This window comes from Typopeltis vanoorti, chromosome 21, assembly GCF_054136105.1.
Source record: "Typopeltis vanoorti isolate ZY-2024b chromosome 21, IOZ_Tvanoo_1.0, whole genome shotgun sequence".
NCBI classification, from domain to species: Eukaryota; Metazoa; Arthropoda; class Arachnida; order Uropygi; family Thelyphonidae; genus Typopeltis; species Typopeltis vanoorti.
The window spans coordinates 40,380,411-40,400,147 of record NC_143569.1 but is presented as its reverse complement, the minus strand read 5'-3'; the positions used below and the strand labels follow the sequence as shown (position 1 = coordinate 40,400,147).

Below are 19,737 nucleotides of genomic sequence, written 5' to 3'. Positions count from 1 at the left end.
CATTGGTTTTTGTCAGAGACTAGGCAGAAATCTAATAAGTACTTGGGAACTTGAAGCATCGGAGAGGTGTATTTTCCATAAGCGAAATCTCGGTCGGTGCGTAAAGTATTTACTAAAATAAAGAGCCAAAGGCTTCATTTTGGCAATGCAAAATTAATAAATTAAGTGGATATTAAATCCAAAATCATTTCAAAGCTGAATACAGAAACTATAAAAGTTTCGTGCACAAAACAAGCTTCACAAAAAAAGCTTAAACTATACTGACCTTGTGGCTTTACGACAAGTTCGAATAAAGTCCTTTAAATAATAAAGCTGAATTCGATACTCTCGTACCATATCTAGCTGTCGAACTTTGCGATATAAACTGTTGTTGATATCTGTTATATTAAAAAGAGGATCACCAAACATGGCATCTAAAAGATCTCGTGAAAACTTCGACACAAAATATTTGGTAAAGTCCCACTTTCGAAGGATTCTGCCAGGAATATAAGCTAAGCTGTTGCTGTGACAACATTGACAAAAAAATTTTCCCAGATATTCACAGTAGCGAAACCTGTTGATATAATCTAGCAAGAATAAAAGAAATAATCAATAGAAGATAAATAAGAAATAAGATATTTTACAAATATAAAACTGATTCTGTTATAATTATACTTATGAAATTTAAGAATGATATCATTAATAAAATATACTCTGGAGGATTTTTCCTTTTTTTTTTAGATTTCGAATGACAAATTTACAAATGGACAAATTTTAAATTTGTCTATCCATCCAAATGCAAGTAATTTCTGTATTCAGGCTGGCTGATTTTATTGAAATTTAGACTCATTATAAAAATTGTAATGCTATCTCTTTCAATCAGACAATTGGTCAAGAGACAAAATGTGTCAAAAGTATAAATGCAATTACTGTATTCTCTGGATGGATGAGATTTATGATAGATATGTGCCAGGATATGTTCATAGAGCTAGTTGTACTTTTAACTGGAATATTTTTATTTGATAAAATGATCTGAACTAATATTCTGCACTGGCTACATGAAATTTGGAATTTAGGATTTCAGTTTTGGTCTTAACTGAACTTATCAGTAAGTTCAGTTGCAGCAAAATTAGGCAAAAAAAATATATATATATATTTATAATACACCACTTAATAGACCGAAATTTCAAAAGCTGCCCTCTCAACTTTTTGACAGATTGTCAGTTTAATTCAAAATTATTGCTTTTTGAGCATTTAGAATGCTGTAAATCCATCACAGGCATGGTAATTTTTTTTTTGAACATAAATACTGACTCATTTTATGATTGTTACTGATATGTTTTAAGTTTGTATTGACAAGACTTATAACACATACAGCCATGAAATAGACCAAAATGAAATGATGGAAATGGACATTATTATTATTATGTGATATCTCCAAGGCGTCATCATGGAAAGACACATTGCTCCACTACACAATTCATCATCATCATCTGTATTTAATTAATTCTCCAACTATACAATGATGCTACTAACATCAACACACAATGACATCTACTGCTCACCACCACAAATAGTATTTTTTGTCTGTAAATAGCATGTGTTCTCACAGCTGGTTTGCCTTGTGCGAGATGAAAAATCAGAGTTCCTAGGAGGTAAAAAACATGCTACCTATATATGAGATAAGCTAACTAACCTTCAACTGAAAAAAAACTTGTATAAAGATTCTTCTCATCAATATGAGAACTGAATTCAGGTATTTTCCAGTTAAAGGGCACAATGTTCCATCATTCTTCCAATTGCACTATGACGTTTATTCCAGCAATGCTCCAGCACCATTACCCGTTCCTGTAGTGGTTCTCAGTAAGATCTGCAAAATACCCCTCTACAGCTGCAATCACCTCTTGATTTGAAGAAATATGCTGACCAGAGAGGAAGAGTTTTAGTTTTGGAAAGAGACAGAAGTCAGAGGGAGCCAAATCTGGGGAATAGGGAGGATGTTCCAACAATTCATAGTGCAGATCCCTTAATTTTCCCATTGCCAAATCACCTTTGTGGGCAAGTGCATTGTCCCAATGAAAGATGATTTTTTTCTTCTGCAAAATGGGTCTTTTCTCATGAATTTTTTCGTCTAGTCAGGTTAAAAGATTGGAATAATATTACCCAGTTATTGTTTTAACTTTTTCAAGATAATTAATAAACAAAACGCCTTTAGCATCCCAAAACACCGATGCCATGACCTTTCCTGCTGATGGAACTGAACTGACTTCGTCTTTTTTGGTGCTGAACAACCAGCTTCTATCCACTGGCATGATTGCTGTTTGGATTCTGGTTGTAATGGTGAATCCAAATCTCATCCATAGTAATAAATCGATACACAAAATCAGTTTTATTCTTGTTAAAATGCTCTAAGCACTGTTCAGAGATTTTCATGTGCGTGCGTTTTTGATCTGCTGTGCACAAGCGAGGCACCCATCTTGGTGGGAAGCACACGTTCTTTTGAAATGCCTATAGTCTCAGCAATTTCATGCACTTTGACTTGCCGGTCATCCAATACCATATCATGTGCTTGATCAATGATTTCTGGTGTTTTTACACTTTTTGGAAGTCCTTCACGTGAATCATCTTCAAGGCTGGTACGGCCACGTTTAAACTCGGCAGCCCATCTCTTAATTGCCGAAAATGAAGGAGAAGAGTGTCCATAAACTTTTATGAACTTCGAATGAATTTCTTTTGGGTTAACCCTTCTTTTACAAAGAATTTTATAACCACACGATACTCAATTTTATCCATTTCGATGGATACAGACAACACTTTCTTCAGACAGCTGTATAAAACAAACTATTTGATAGAATTGACTTGCAATTTCATATGGATGCTTTATGAAAGATATACCAACTTGGAAAAAAAATCTCTTGTCAATAGTGTTGCCATCTATGGTTGAGGCCAAGATCTTTTCAGACCATCCTTGTATATGGATTGATACAGTAAAAAGTGCCTTAAAAGATAGAAACACAAGATCTGAAAATGTTGGAGTGTTGACAGATAACAGATTAATTTGGATGAAAATTGTTGATCAGAAGTTAGTAATGGTGTAATTTTTTCATGTAGTACTATCATAACTATCCAGTATACCCCTGAAGATATATGTATATATCAGGATTTTGATGATGATCAGCTTGATATTTTATGCATCAATAATTACATGGATGCAAAGTGCTCATTGAAATAGCATGGATATGAAGTATAATTTAATTGATGTATATTTCCAACTATGTTGCTGTTTGAGTGGTTAAACCACGAAAAGACAGTTGCCACTGTACTGTGCTAGAGGTCATAATAAGTTAAATCTCCACACAGTCTGTTACAAGTGCAATGTCTTCAAGCATAATACACCCAGTTATGCCAGAAGTTACAGAAGAATTTTAATTCTTTCTTTTAGAGAAACTTGTGCCATAGTTTTATGAATTATTTGTATGTAAACATAAGGCAAAGGTAATAATTTACTATAAGGCCATATATTTCAGTCTGAAAATTATAGACCATATACTTTACATCCTTGTATCAAAATCACTATGGAAATTGAAAAAGATAACATGTTATCTTTTCTAGACGTTCTTCTCATCCACTCACCATCAGGTGATTTAACCACATCTGTTTATTGAAAGCCCACTTTCAATGGATGCTACATTCTTCAACAATCTGCACACTATCCTTCTGGGAAAAAAAAAAAAACACGGGAATCATAAAGTTTTTAATTCGATGAGCTAAGACTAATTGTTCGACTCCTTCTTCAATTCAGTTCATCAATTATAGGAAGAACTCTGAAATATCAAACAATATGTGAAATTAAATGGCTTCCTCAGAAAGGACTACACAACATCTGTTTGACTCCCACAAATCTAGCGTAAATAGCAAGGAAACAGTACAAGTTCCAATCCCATACATTTCTGGTGTTTCAGAACCAATTTCCAGAATTCTAAAGAAATATGATTTAGAAGTTACTTTTATACCCATCAATAAACTCTCAACTTATTTCCCCTCTTCAAAAGATAAATGCTCTTCGACTCCCAGGTGTATACCAAGTTTCTTGTGGCTGCCATCTATACTACTTCAGACAAACTTGACACTCAATAGAAAAGTGATTACAAGAACATCACTCATATATTTTACACAGGAAATCTGATAAATCTTGATTGGTTCAACACAGATCACAACATTCTTTGGTCTGAAACATGCCTACTACATTGCTTTTGATAAAAATTTGAATGGTTATTTAAGGAGAGTGACAGTGCCTGCCCTGCTCCAATGCCTGAACTTGAATTGGAATGACTGCCTATCATTATCAAAAATATGGGAAAGTCTGATTAGAATGATGCATATTATTATTTATTTATACTGTTATAATTAACCGTTTCCTCAGTTAGAACATAACGTTACTGATGACATCACATGGCTTACTCTATTTCAAATAAATCCATTGCTTGCATTCTACTTTGTATCAATATTTTGCCACTGAATATGGTCTGTAATTTTCAAACTGAAATATATGGCCTTATAATAAATGATTATCTTTATCTTGTGTTTACATGTAAATAATTCATTAAGTTACAGAAGCCTCTAAAAGTTGACAGAATTAAATAAGCAAAAATCCAATTTTCAATTAACTTAGGATAAATCAGCACATCACATAAAGTGAATTACATACTTCATTCTATTTTCATGTCAGTCAGTCAAGTGGTAGTTTTTTTTAACAGTGGGACATTTTCTCCTACAAAAGATAGATGCTTGTTCAGTATTATAATTAACTCTAAACCACTAGAAGCAAATAAGCGATTCTATCCATAATTTACTACCATTATAAACACTTTCAAATATACTGAATATCAGCCAACACGTTCATTTGTCAGATCTGACATTCGACATCAGAGAATGCTAAACCTAGAATCCATGTTCCTGTGTTAACTTCCAACCTCAACCCATTTATCACTGAAGCATAACCTCCTGCAATCCAAACAATAAAGTAGTAGTAGTAGCAGTTTTGTATGATGATACAACAGCCGTGAGTCCCTTTTTTACTGGGAGGTACAGCACCATCTTAGCCCCCCCCCCAAATTTTATCCGGGCTCGGAATCAGCATAGCTGATGAATCAAGCCTATGGCTGGGTCAGTATTCCTGACTGTAATCCATGTGAGTTCACAGGGCTGGTTTGCCTGCTTGCAGGATGAAAAACCCCAGATAAGCTGGTGGAAAAAACCCTGCTATCTATGCCCAAGACCGGCTAACTTGGCTATGGCTGAGGAAGATCCTTAAGCTCCTCATGTTGTCGACAGGAATCGAACCTAGGACACTCCTTCCCCAGGCATATGGTTGCAAAGCGCAAAGTCACTAGGCTAACCGCGCTGACAACAGTAAAGTCATCTTCTTTGATGAGTTAAATGTCACCACCTCAAACCAGCTTCCCTTCGTCAATTGCAATGATGACAGCGGAAAAAGATGTCAGCATATTTGCTGTTAGCAATGATCTAACATGAACTATCCACCCAACAGAATATTTTAGATAATCCTCACTATCCTGCCAATGCCCTTTATTTTTCTTAACTGGTTGAAATTTCAAAATATACTGTAGATGCCAGTTCACCTATTGATGACTCTGGCCTTGTACAACTTTTTTTTATTATAGAATGCTCTTCACCCAGCTGATCTGTCTTATCTCCTTTGACATTACATTGGTATTAAACTGGGATTGCCTCCAAGATAAGATTAGGTTAGCTCTGCTCACACAGGATCAAATGTAGAAGACCTACCATCTGACAAATGATAGCTGAACCTTCCATGCTCCCTCCTATCTCACTTCCAGATGATATCTATTACAATATCACAAAAAGGCCAACCTTCTGGCATCATCTCCTCCAACTCCAGGAGAGATGACATGGCAAATTATTACTCACAATATACAGCATCCTTCATGACTGCTCTTTTCTTCAGACAGAAGAAATTTGAAAAATCCTACAGAGTGTGGATATTGCAGTCTTTTGGCCCTGAAAGCATCTCTCCAAATGTACTCAAAACTTATATTCCATAATTAACAATCACCCTATATTATCTTCCAATCTTTTCTACTCACTGAGAATTTATTATACAAAATTCATGCAAACCAATATTCAGTCCATTCAAAAAAAGGATAATAAAAGTTGGGTATAAACTGTTGTCCCATTACTCTCACTTTCATTCACTCAAAAATCATAATCCTCCATTACAAGTTTACAAAGGGTTAAGGAAATACATTAACCAATTCCTAATTACCTTTTAATGACTTGTCCACACCTAAAGCACTGAGGTGCTATAGGTTTTCTGACCTGTTTTTGTGTGTGGGCAATGACAAAAAAAAATGAAGATATGGAATTCTTCACCTCTGAAACATGCAATGTGTGTGCATGTGTGCTCATACACATATGTTTCTTAATTTTTATACTGAATTTTACATTTCAGGAATTACATGGCTTGAAAACCAAATCAATGCCTATTTTTGTGTGTATTTTGAAAATAGGAAATATTTTTAAAACAAAATAATGAAGTATTTAAAATTTTTCAAAAGAATTAGTTATAGCTGTCTCTATGCTGAGCTAGTACAGCAGTACTGCTCTCAACCAACATAAACATGCATAAAAATAAAAGGAAATTACATACTCCTGTCTATTTTCATTCCACAACCAGCACAGCGATAGTTCTGTTTAGCAATGAGAACTTTCCTTCTATGAAAGAAATACAGATGTTAAGTGAACTCATGTGAATACTATTATCCAAAATAAATTATATCTAATAACTGAACATGAAAATTTCAATTAATATACTAGTATTTCAATTAGTAAAATTTCACTTATATGATAAAAATTACAAAGGGCACCTTTCTGAATTATTTTATTTACTATAGTCAGTTTCATGTTCTACTAGTTTTAACACCATAGAGATAACTACTTATTAAAACTTATTTTATGTCATTAAAATTTCATTTATTTTACTATAGAAAAGAAAGAAAATACATTTTCTTTTCTAGAGTAAATGTCCAAGAATGTCAATGTTTGACATTCACATTCTTGTGCACTATTTAAGCTATGATCCATGGAATACAATAATATTGAACATTCTAGTTTAATGAAACTTAGTTATAATTCTCTCTCTCTTTTTTGTTTATGATTTGTTTATGAAATGTCATTACTAGAATATTATGCAGAACTCAACTCATTTAATTAGTACTCTTACTCTATTCTAATTAACCCGTTAAAAAACTAAGTCTTTGAACATATTATTATTATTATTACATGACACCTCCAGGGAGTCCAAGGACTCATCGAGGGAGGTCTCCTACTCTACAACTCTCCTTCTTCACCACTCAATCCATCAACTACAACGAGCCACAAAGGCATCTACCACCAAACACCACCACTAATATTTTCACAGACAATCACAAACATCCATGCCCATGGAGGGATTCGAACCCGCAGCCTTTTGGCTGGAGAGCAGATACACTAACAACTCGGCCAACCAGGCCGGCAATATGAATTTCTTTCCTTGAATAACCAAACAAAAACACATGTACAGTATAAAATGATTATATCATTAAATTCCTGATGTGTACAGGATATTATGATGATATCATATGAAAGTTTATATTATTAATAACTTCATATCAACAAATTAGGTGGGAGATGAATTTCATTACCTGGTTGGAGGCTGCTAAAGTAATTTGAAAAAGATCCATGTTTGGTATTTAGAGGAGAGATTCTGGACTCACCCATAGTACTAATTGTACTATAGGTTTATAAACCTTATATGAGTGGAAGAAACATAAAATTTTCCTTCATATTAGATTTTGTTATCTGTCAGAACTCTAATATTCTCAGATTTTCTTCTAAGGCACTTCTAACTGTATCAAACCACCTAGATCATGATCTTCCTCTGGGTCTTTTTCCTGCCATCAAAAATATGTTTTGCTAATTGTTCCTCATCCACTCTGTTGAAGTGACCATACTCTGTGATTAGTTTTGCTTGCATCTTTCTGAATGCTAATAGTGTCAAGTTCCTTCTTAATGCCTTCATTTTTAATATGATTCTGCCACTGATGTCATCAGTGGCAGAATCAGGACTCTTATAACTGTGATCACCTATGTTTGATCCAGTGTTTTTATTTCTAACCCAGCTCTCAGATCCATGAGTTCAAATTGGTTTGAACACTGCATTTTGTATAGCTAGTTTAGTGTTTTGACTAATTTCTCTTATTCGATATATTCAGATGACTCCCCCACTATACCAGATTTCTTATTCAATTGTCTATTTCCATATTTAATTTCCTATCTTCACTAGACTGTTTCTCATTTGGGATGCAGATATTTTCAATGTTCCTATCAATTTTCACATTCTATCTTCTTATTGCTGACTTTCATACCAAATTTGTTATAGCAGTTAGTTATTCATTCAGTAAAGGAATCAGCAGATTTGTACTAGATTTATGTAAGAGTATAATATCATCTGCATAAAGTCGAGAGTTCAGAATAACATTGCCCATTTCGAAATTAGGCCTGATGGTACTTTCCTTCATAATGTGATCAATACAGATGATGAAGAACAATAGATTAAGATGATTTGATGTAAAATCAGGGTACTGATTTTACATCATATCATCGGCATCTCCAATTCTAATTGCTGACTTATAACTTAAATATAGATTATATAGAGTCCGTCAAAAAAACGTATATGCACTTCAGCAAAAGAAAAACCTGTATAAAAATTGTAATCCTAAATTATACAGACATCAAGGGATGAATACAAGTAACCTTTGACGTCTACAATTACACGAGGTGCTCAAAGTGGTTACCATTAGCTTCCAGATTATTATTATTGTGAACTACTGCTTGGACAATGTTGGTCAAAGTGTCCAGTGGGATTGCATGCCAGTTCAATTTCTTTCCAAAGGACCATTTCTATTATACACTATATCCTTTAGAATTGGACGTCCAAGGTTCTTAAATCAGGAGAATGTATGTGTAGGGGGGGGGGAACTCAACTGCACCTCTTTGTCCTATCCATTGTTCCTGCAAACTCTCATGTCTCAGTGGTAGTGTGGTGGTGCGCCATCTTGTTGGAGGAGAAATCGATAATTCCCATAAAGTGCATAAATGGCAGGTAAAATGGATGTGCGTAGCATGTCTAGGTCTTGACCAGTAACAATACCTTCAAAGAAGAATGGTCCTATTAAACCCCTAGATGACAATCCACTCCAGACATTGAGCCCCAGTAAATTGACTGCCTTGTCCACATGAATGCCCAGATTTTCTTGAGCCCAGTAAACACAATTATGCTTAACTGTTCCATTAAGCTTAAATTGTGCTTCATCAGACAAAACCATCTTCCTCACAAACTCCTCATCCTCATCTACCATGTGTTGAAACCACTCCCAATACTGCATTCTTCGATCAGGATCATCTTCATTCATTGCATGTAATAATCTTGAGATGTAAACTTTCCATTTAGCTGCTTTAAGAATGCACCATATGCTTGCACTGCTAAGTCTCACGTGCACATTGTGTGGTAGACTTCTGTGGCGAGCGTGTAAACTATTTCAACACCATAGCCGAGGAAGCAAGACTTATTGCTGCGTGAGGCCTCCTGGATCTTCCCTTGTGCACATCATACACGGGTCTCAAACTTATCATGAATATATGCAATTGTTAGGCATGTTGGAGGTTGTGTTGCAAACTCACGCCTCCATTGTCATTGAACTTCAACAACATTCTCAAATTTGAAATACCATGCTAAAATGGTCTTGCGTTCCTCGAACGACAATCGTGCCTTGGGCATTTTGTTCAACTGTCCTACCAGTCACGTGTTGATGCTAGTATTCATGTGAGTAACGACATCTTTTGAGAGAACATCATACTACACATTGCTACCGTACTTGATCCAACTTTGAAAAAAGTCCATAGATGACATCTGTTAAAGTGTATATATATTTTTTTGACGGACTCTGTATACTGCTTGATATAACATCCGGTTTACGCCATATAACTGTAGCATTTTGAACAGGTATTATCTTGGCACCTTGTCACATGCTTTTCCCAGAACTGCAAAATTTAAATAGAACCCTGTTATATTCATATGATCTCCGCACTATTTATCTTATGGCGAAAATCTGAAGACAAATGCTATTTTGCCTGAACCTAGCTTGTTCTTCACCAAGTTTTCTTAACATATAGTTTTTAATCTCTTCTCAGATATTCTTGCATAAATCTTGACTGCAACACTTAGTTGGAAAGTGTTGCAGTCAAGATGTAATTCTCACTTCAATTCATGGAAAGTCTGTAATTCTCACATTCAATTTTATTGCTCTTTTACAAATAGATACTAATGAGACTTCTACTCCAATTATCTGGAACGTGACCTTCTAACCAACACCTTCTAAATTATGCAGTACAGTCACTGTAAAACTTTAATACTTCCATTTGAACACTTCTGGCTGAATATTATCTACTTTAGCTGCTTTTCCACATTTCAGGTTTTTGATAGCTTTTTTCTACCTCAAGTAGTTATATTGTGCTCCCGACTGTATTCCTCATGAACAGTTTTTATTACTGTTCTATCACTTGTTTCATTCAACAATTTTTCAAAGTAATTACTACAGACATCTAGAATACCTATCCTCAGTTTTCATATCACCATTGTCACATGATTCCTTTTACAGTACTCTTTTCACCATTTCTTAGCCTTTCTAATAGCCTTCAGAACATTCTGACACCTTTATATTTAGTATTAGAATTACTTCCAGCCTCCACGGAGTCCAAAGACTCATCGCAGAAGGTTGAATATTCACAGACCCTGCTTTGAACACATTCAATGCTGGAGCACTCATTCCAGCAATGCATTCCACTCGTTCATCAACCACCACGCAAAAAATCTCTTTTTTGCCTCTTTATTCACATGACCCTTGGACAGCATTCTAAGAATGATGTCTGGTTCTTACATCATCCATTATCCCATGCAATAATACCCCTTTTTCTATTTGGTAGGCTCCTCTCACCAGCTTATATATCTCAATCATATCATACTTCTTCCTCCTATCTGAAGACCACAATCCCTCAATCTGTCTTCATACTCAATATTCCAGAATACTGAGTGTGTCTTGGTTTTTACCTCTGCACTCTCCAATGTTTCCTTATTACCAATATAGCCAAGTGATCAGATCTTCACAAAAATAAAACTGAGACCTAATTAGCACCTTATAGAGTGGACTATCGCCTCCTTATCCTTAGTGTTCTTTGCAGCAGTTTTTTTCACTGAAGCAAAGTTCCTCTAATGTGGTAAACCTTATTCCATCTTCCTATTCAAAGTGCATAATTTTACACTTAGCAGGATTGAAATGACATCTTCATTCTTCAGCTGAAACAGCAACCTATTCATATCTTATTGTAACAACAACACATCACAATTTCTTGGCATTACTCTTTCTAATTTAGCATCATCAGCAAACAACTGAATATTTCCTTTCACACTTTGAACTATATCATTGATATACAAGTTAAACAGCAGTGGAGCAAGAACAGAACCTTGTGACATCCCACTCATCATCTTCCTTTTCTGGAACACTGTAACTCCATACATAACTTGTTTGGCTCCTATTAGTCATCAAACCTTGTAACCAAGCTACCAAATAGATATCCAACTCCATTTGGTCAAGTTTATTACATGATCAAATGCTTTACCAAAATCCAAATAAATCACTGTATAAGCATCCCCTCAACCAATCTAGTCATCCTATTATAAAATGTAACCCAGTTACCAAAGCACAACCTCCTCCTAACAAATCCATGTTGTTTTCTCGAAAGCCTTCCATTCTTATCAATCCATGTTTGTATTGATCCTAACCAACCTCTCTAACCACACTGCACTTGATGCTCTCCTGCACTCTCCTTCACCTCTGCACTTGACATACACACTGACCATACATACCATTTTGAACGGGACAGTACCATTTTTTTCATATTTCCCGGACGTCCCGTCATTTTAATAAAAACTATAAATATACTTTATTACTGGTCAATCATAAATTATTATTCATGACCTATAATCGTATATCAATATCATGGATACCAGTAATTTGTATAACCATGGAATCGCATTGTTCGATACTAAATATCGATATCTGCAGTGATTTATTAAAAAAAATTAAAAAAAACGACATGTTGGCAACACTTGCGCATCTCAGATGCGCCATCTGTACTGCTGTAGCATTAGTTTTTGTTATACAGCCAGCTCTTTTCCACATTCCCTTAACATATGTTGTGATATTCCATTCAATCTAACACCCTTATTAAACATCAAGGTTACTTAAAATTCTAAACACTTCCCATTCATATACTGTCAGTTGCTGTCCTCCTCCTTATTGCTGTTCAATACTCCTAGGCCCCCCCCCCCCACATGAAATAGTCCACACGGTTAGCCTAGTGGCTTTGCGTTTCACAACCATATGCCTGGATCTTCCTCAGCCATAGCCAAGTTAGCCGGTCTTGGGCAGCAGGGTTTTTCCGCCAGTTTATCTGGTGTTTTTCATCCCGTAAGCAGGCAAACCGGTCCGAGGACACACACGGATTACAGTCAGGAACATTGACCCAGCCATATGATTCATCAGCCTATGCCAATTCCCGGATAAAATTGGGGGGGGGGGGGGACTAGATGGTACAGTGAACTCCTGTATAAAGGGGAAATTCTGTATCATCACACGGAATTTATTTATTTATTTACATGAAATACAACAATAACAAGATACTCCTTAAACATTTCCACATTTTCCAGCAGATGTGACTCTTGTTCCATCTGCAATAATTAAAATCAGCGTTCCATATTCACCCTTTCTTCTACTAGCAACTTAACTATAGAATTCTCAAGGGCTTTGCTTTGCTGCTTCAGCCAATCTCTTTTTATATGTTACATTTGTCACTTTCCAAATTGACCTATACTCTTCATGCTGCTGATGGGTACCTTGTTCCTTATACCTCCTTAATAACATCCTCTTTCTCAGAAATTCCTGTGCAATTTCATGATTCATCCATTTCACTCCTAACTATTTATACTCTGAAACTCAGGAATACAATCCGCCATAAGTAATTTATTCTGGACCAAATCCCTGGCACTACTGATCTCTCTGTTTCAACTGATTGAGCCACTGCACATCACCAATCTATTTCCTTATAGTCACCAATCTGTTTCTTTATTTCACCTGCTTTGTAATTTTACACATTTCTTGTTTCACAAAGCTCGCACCCAGCTAGCCACTCCCCATGTCAAAACCACATGATCACTCTCCTCAATTGGTGGCATCTTCTGTATGAGATGACATTAAATCTAACACTCGAATACCATGTGTTTCCTCAACTATGAGATAACTGTCCCTGAGTAGCTCAAGAATCTTGATCTCCTTACAAGCACATGATATTTTCTACTTCCTGTCAATATGTCCATAACATAAAGCCATCCATTATTATAACTCTCTCTCTCCTGCTGCGAAACAGTCTCATCTGTCTGAACATTTTTTTAGAATCTTTCCTTCCTGAAATCTTTCTTTCTTGACTTTTCCATGAACACTTTCTTTGTCATTTTTTCCTTGAAAAAATAATTATGTAGAGGTTTTCTTTTTTCTGAAAAAATTCTATTAAATCATATTCCTCTGTCATTATTGTGTCATATTAAAAATTTTCCATTCAGCTTTTATCTGACTCTTGTGTACCAATTCTAGCATTAAAATATCCTATGACAAGTTTGATATGATGTTTTCCTTAGTTATAAAATTGTGATACATCGTAATAAAAGTCTTCAGTTTCTTTATCAATATAATTTACTGTTGATGCATAGTCTTGGAAAGACCTGAGAGTATCTTTTGAGAGTAACCAAGATGGTGAGTGGTCCGTAGAATGTTCCCTTTGAGGATAGATGAGGATGTGTGGACTGCAGAAGTTGGTTGATAAGCAAAAAAAGAGGGGATATGATAGAAACATTCCTGTTACTTAAAGAATTTTATAGGATTGATGTAGGAGAAATTTTTTCACTACTTGGCTAGAGGGGAAAGTACAGGAAGTCATTGTGCCTTTAATAGGGGTGTGAGGACTAGATTTTTTGCTTGGAGATTTGTGAATGAATGGAATGAGTTGCCAGAGTCAGTTGTTAGCACTTTGTCTGTGAATGGATTCAAGGAGAGGTATGACAGATTGTGCAGATAGTTTGGGTCTCTTGTGATGAATCTCTGGAATCCATGGAGGTACCTGTACACTAATAATAATAATTAGTAATCAGAAAAGAAAGTAACAATATTATTTGTTTTCCTGATTGAATTAAGATGCTTTTTACCGACATTTCAATTTTATGTCAATTATTGGGGGGGGGGGGGGATGACACCAACCTTTTACAATAACCTCTTACTACAGTGAGAGATGATTGTAACTACACTAAGTGCATATTTTCAAAGTTAAAATTTTCCTGGAGATTTTTTTTTTCTTTAAAATAGAATTTACTGCTCATTAGCATATTATAATTTATTATTAATATTCACATGCACTTTTAAATTCAACTTACGGTAATCAGAAATAATCTAAATATAACTCACTATTAAATGTTCCACAAATAGTCATGCGCAGGGGAACGACAGCAGTGTCTGGTGCCTGTGTGCAAAACTAGTTGGTGCCCCTATTCCCCTCCCCTTCAATAAAAATATCACTTTTAAAAAATGTTTTTTTTTTGTTTTTTTTTTTAAGTATTTCCTCCTCTTTGGTGCCTTTACTATCCTGGAGCCTGTGTGTTGCACACATTGCACATATGGCCGGTGCACCCCTGGTCATGTATTTATATATCATGTATCCTGGTTTATATACACCTGCATACATGTATGTATGCAGGTGTATATAAACATCATGTAAAATAGCATTTAATATGTGAAGAGAGGTTAATTTTTCTTACTTTGGATTTGGATGAATATTGAAAATTATCTGTGCCCTTGGAGGAGCCCATTCAAAATTTCCACGTAGACGTGTCTGAAAAAATACAAAAAATAATAATGAAAACAACAAAATTACACACTAGCTATATACTAGACAACTGAATAGAACTACTCTTTGACTGACAAGTCAGAACTAAATGTAAAGATTTCCATCACTCACAAATAAAAGCATAGTACACACACTTCAAAGTGTGTGCGTGCGTGCGTGTGCGTGCGTGCGTGCTATGCTACGTTTGGGACATAAAACAAGTTCGGTGCATGCACCAAACTTATTTTAAGCAAAGTGTATGGTGACCAGCTGATGTCTTGTCTTAAATGTAACAGTATAACTGCAAGATTTATGGCACTTCCCATAAGGCATTTAGCTCACTAAAAGGTGATCTATTTACCTTTTAGTGAGTTAAGTATTGTTACTATATTGATACTTGCAGCACTGTTTTGCAATTTTCAATGATATTTATCCTGTTTCACTTTTCTTACATTTATCATAAAGAAAATCATTTCCTTATGATAACTCTAAGAAAAAAAACATATTTACAGTGTTAAAAAACATTATGTTGAAAAAACATATTTACAGACTGAATATGTGTTTGAAAGTTTGCATGTTTAATAAAAAGCTGAAAGATCAAAAGCTGTAAAATCAACAGTAACTACAAAGCAACATTCCAATGCCATCCATAAATTGGAAAAGTTAATGATAATGTGAATAGACAATCATATTCAAAGACTTCTAAGGCTAATAACAGTTCAAGAAAGGCTGTCTTCATAGACATTCAGGAAAAGTATGGTGATTCGAAAACAAATTCTGTGGCAAGAAATTATTATTATTATAATATTATTATTACGTGACATACACCTCCAGGGAGGTCAAAGACTCATCGAGGGAGGGTACCTACTCTACAACTCTGTCTCCACCACTCAATTCACCAACAACAATGACCGCAACTACACCAATGCCATCTATCACCAACCACCATCACTAGTATTTTCACAGACAATCTCCAACAATCACAGCGGGATTCGAACCTGCAGCCTTTTGGTTGGAGAGTGGATAACTAACCACTTAACCAACCAGTCCGACATGGATTAGCTTACCAGGGTGGTCTCAAAAGTTCTCGGACTAACAATGAAAAAACGAATTTATAATTTCAAAATTATTTTTATTTTTCAACATGATCTCCTTTAAGACTAATACATTTATTCCAGTGATGCTCCAACACCATTATCCCATCTCTGTAGTGATTCTTGGTAAGATCTGCAAAATATCCCTCTGCAGCTGCAATCACTGCTTGATTTGAAGAAAAACACTGACCAGTGAGGAAAAGTTTTAGTTTTGGGAAGAGACAGAAGTCAGAGGGAGCCAAATCTAGGGAATAGGGTGGATGTTCCAACAATTCATAGTGCAGATCCCTTAATTTTCCCATTGCCAAAATATCTTTGTGGGCAAGTGCATTGTCCTGATGAAAGATGATTTTTTTTCTTCAGTAAACTGGGTCTTTTCTCATGAATTTTTTCGTCTAGTCTGGTTAAAAGATTGTAATAATATTCCCCGGTTAGTGTTTTATCCTTTTCAAGATAATTAATAAACAAAACACCTTTAGCATCCAAAAACACCGATGCCATGTCCTTTCCTGCTGATGGAACTGACTTTGTCTTCTTTGGTGCTGAACTGGCTTCTGCACCAAAGTTTTGCTCCATTGTTTTGACTGCTGTTTGGATTCTGGTGTGTAATGGTGAATCCAAGTCTCATCCACAGTAATAAATCAACGCATAAAATCAGTTTTGTTCTTGTTAAAATGCTCCAAGCACTCTGAAGAGATTTTCAAACAAGTGCGTTTTTGATCTGCTGTGAGCAAGCATGGCACCCAGCTTTTTCGTTTGCAATTCTTCATGCAAAATATATCTTACACATTCTTTTGAAATAGCCTGTAGTCTCAGCAATTTCACACACTTTGATTCACCAGTCATCCAACCATACCATACCATATCATGCACTTGATCAATGATTTCTGGCGTTGTTACACTTTTTGGAAGTCCTTCACGTGGATCATCTTCAAGGCTGGTAGGGCCAAGTTTAAACTCGGCAGCCCATTTCTTAATTGCCAAAAATGAAGGAGAAGAGTGCCCATAAACCTTTATGAACTTCGAATGAATTTCTTTTGGTGTTAAACCTTCTTTTACAAAGAATTTTATAACTGCATGATACTCAATTTTATCCATTACAAGGGATACAGACAACACTTTTGCTTCAGACAGCTATATAAAACAAACTTGATAGAATGGCTTGTAATTTCACATGGATGCTTATGACAGATGTACTAACTTAGAAAAAAAATCTTGCAAATAGTGTTGCCAGCTATGGTCGAGGCCGAGAACTTTTCAGACCACCCTCCTAAATTCTACAATCATGCTGGCTATCTTAATACAAAAGTGAATTTGCTTGTTCCAATTGAAATGCCTATGCAAAACACACAGTAATGTTTTCATTTGAGGGTAATGCAGTAAGAGACTGCAGTCTGAAACTGTGCTTCTGTATCATTCAGAATAAAATCCCTGTCCATTTAAGAGATTTTCATCTGAATGAAAATGAAAATCTCTTATCATTTAGCAATTCATTTGGCAATTCTGCCAACTGGAGTCTGTGATATCGAGGGATAGCATGGATGTACACTGCTCAAAACAATTAGGGGATATTTCAGTTTTCGTGTAAATTATAGTTATAAAAATAATTTACAAATGTAACACATTTATTTTAAAATATTCTTAATATACAACAGTGTAGAACACACAACAAAAATCATGTTAGGACTTGTTAAAACGATCGCTTCAAGAGCTCGAAATTGCTCTTACAGAAGAGTGGGGAAATATCCCACAAGAACTGTTTGATCATCTTATCTGGGTCTATGCAATCAAGATGTACTGCTGTTTTGGCTGTTAATGGAGACCATATGCCCTATTAAAAATTAACAAAAGTGTTTTTGGCTATTCTTGTTGTTATTCTTGTTAAAATTATTTCATGCTAAAATGCATAATTTGTAATAAATATTGATTATTTAAACAATATCTCATCAGTTACACCGTATCCATAAGTAAGAAATATTTATTCATGTTAAAAGTACCCAACAGTTATAATTATTTGCAGAAATTTATAATTATCCAACAGAAACTAAAACATTCCTCTAATTGTTTTGAGTAGTGTATATAATTTCCTTAATTTTTATTCCTAGAATGATTTTCGTCCCCCCAACACTAACTTATTTGATGTGCTGTGAGTAGTAGCAGTTCAATGAATTTAGTGAAAGTTCAGTAGTTCTATGCTTCTGTCCCTATATGAAACAGGTTACATAAAATTTTACCAAATAGAACCCCAGGTAGCTATATATTGAAACTATGTTTTACAATACTCAGTATTATATAATAATATTAAAATTATTTTTAAAACTGCTAAATGAAACAAGCAGTGATGACAGCACAGTGGTAAAACACACTGGCCAGACATGCAGTCAGGAATACATATGCATACTCGAAGTAGAAAAAGCCATCAAAGGTTTGAAATGTGGAAAGGCAGCAGGAGTAGATGATATTCGACCAGAAATGCTGAAGTATGGTGGTATAAGAATCTTAGAGTGGCTGCACTGCATAATTCAGAAAGCCTGGACAGAGGGACAAATTCCCGATGATTGGAGTAGAGCTCTCATAGTACCCATATATAAAAAGGAAAATAAAACTGAATGTGAGATTAACAGAGGTATTTCCCTACTGAGTGTTCCTGGCAAGATCTATGCAAGTATACTTGAAAAAGGGTTGAGGAGAATTGTGGAAAAAAAGCTTGGTGAAGAACAAGCTGGATTCAGGCCAAATAGAAGCTGTCAGGATAAGATCTTCACTTTACGACAAATAGTCGAGAAAGCATGGCAATATAACAGAGATCTGTATTTAAGTTTTGTCGATTTGGAAAAAGCATATGACAAGGTGCCAAGAGAGAAGCTATTTAATACGCTACAGTTATATGGGGTCAATGGGACATTATATCAAGCAATACTTAGTCTTTATTTGAGTTGTAAGTCAGCAGTTAGAACTGAAGGAAGTACAGGAAGATGGTTTAATGTTAAATCTGGTGTGAGAGAAGGATGTACATTATCCCCTCTGTTATTCATTATCTATATGGATCACATTATGAAGGAAAGTGGTATTAAATATGATATCAAAATTGGAGATGTTAATGTCAGCTCTTTGCTTTATGCGGATGATGTTATACTTCTAAATAAATCCGCTACAAGTCTGCAAGATTCTCTGACTAAATTGAATAGCTGTTGTACTAGATATGGTATGAAGGTCAGCAATAAAAAGACAAAGACAACGAAAATAGGTAGAATCGTTGAAAATATCAATTGCATTGTGAACGGAGAACCTGTGGAACAAGTAAAACATTTCAGCTACTTAGGCACGGTTTTTAGTGAAGACGGTAAATTAAATATGGAAATAGACAACAGAATCAATAAAGCTGGTATAGTAGGAAGTCAATGCAATAAATTCAAATGGAATAAGAGAGAAATTAGTCGGAACACTAAATTAGCTGTATACAAGACAGTGTTCAAACCATTTTTAACTTATGGATTTGAGAGTTGGGTCAGAAGTAAAACACTTGACCAAAGACTAGAGACCGCAGATATGAGAGTCCTGAGAAAGATTATAGGCGTGAACAGGTGGCATTAAT

General features: G+C 35.2%; 1 protein-coding gene across 2 annotated transcripts in view; it reads right to left on the bottom strand.

Moving 5' to 3' along the window:
• Rubicon (run domain Beclin-1-interacting and cysteine-rich domain-containing protein rubicon) overlaps positions 1–19,737 on the bottom strand; it is a 357,235-nt gene that overhangs the window by 97,037 nt on the left and 240,461 nt on the right. For both annotated transcript variants that reach the window (XM_090410954.1, XM_090410955.1), the window contains exons 15-17: positions 14,981–15,054; positions 6,671–6,735; positions 266–566 (exon numbers count right to left, since the gene is read on the bottom strand). In XM_090410954.1, the coding sequence (XP_090267080.1) occupies positions 266–566; positions 6,671–6,735; positions 14,981–15,054 (440 nt within the window). The remainder of the gene's footprint in view (positions 1–265; positions 567–6,670; positions 6,736–14,980; positions 15,055–19,737) is intronic.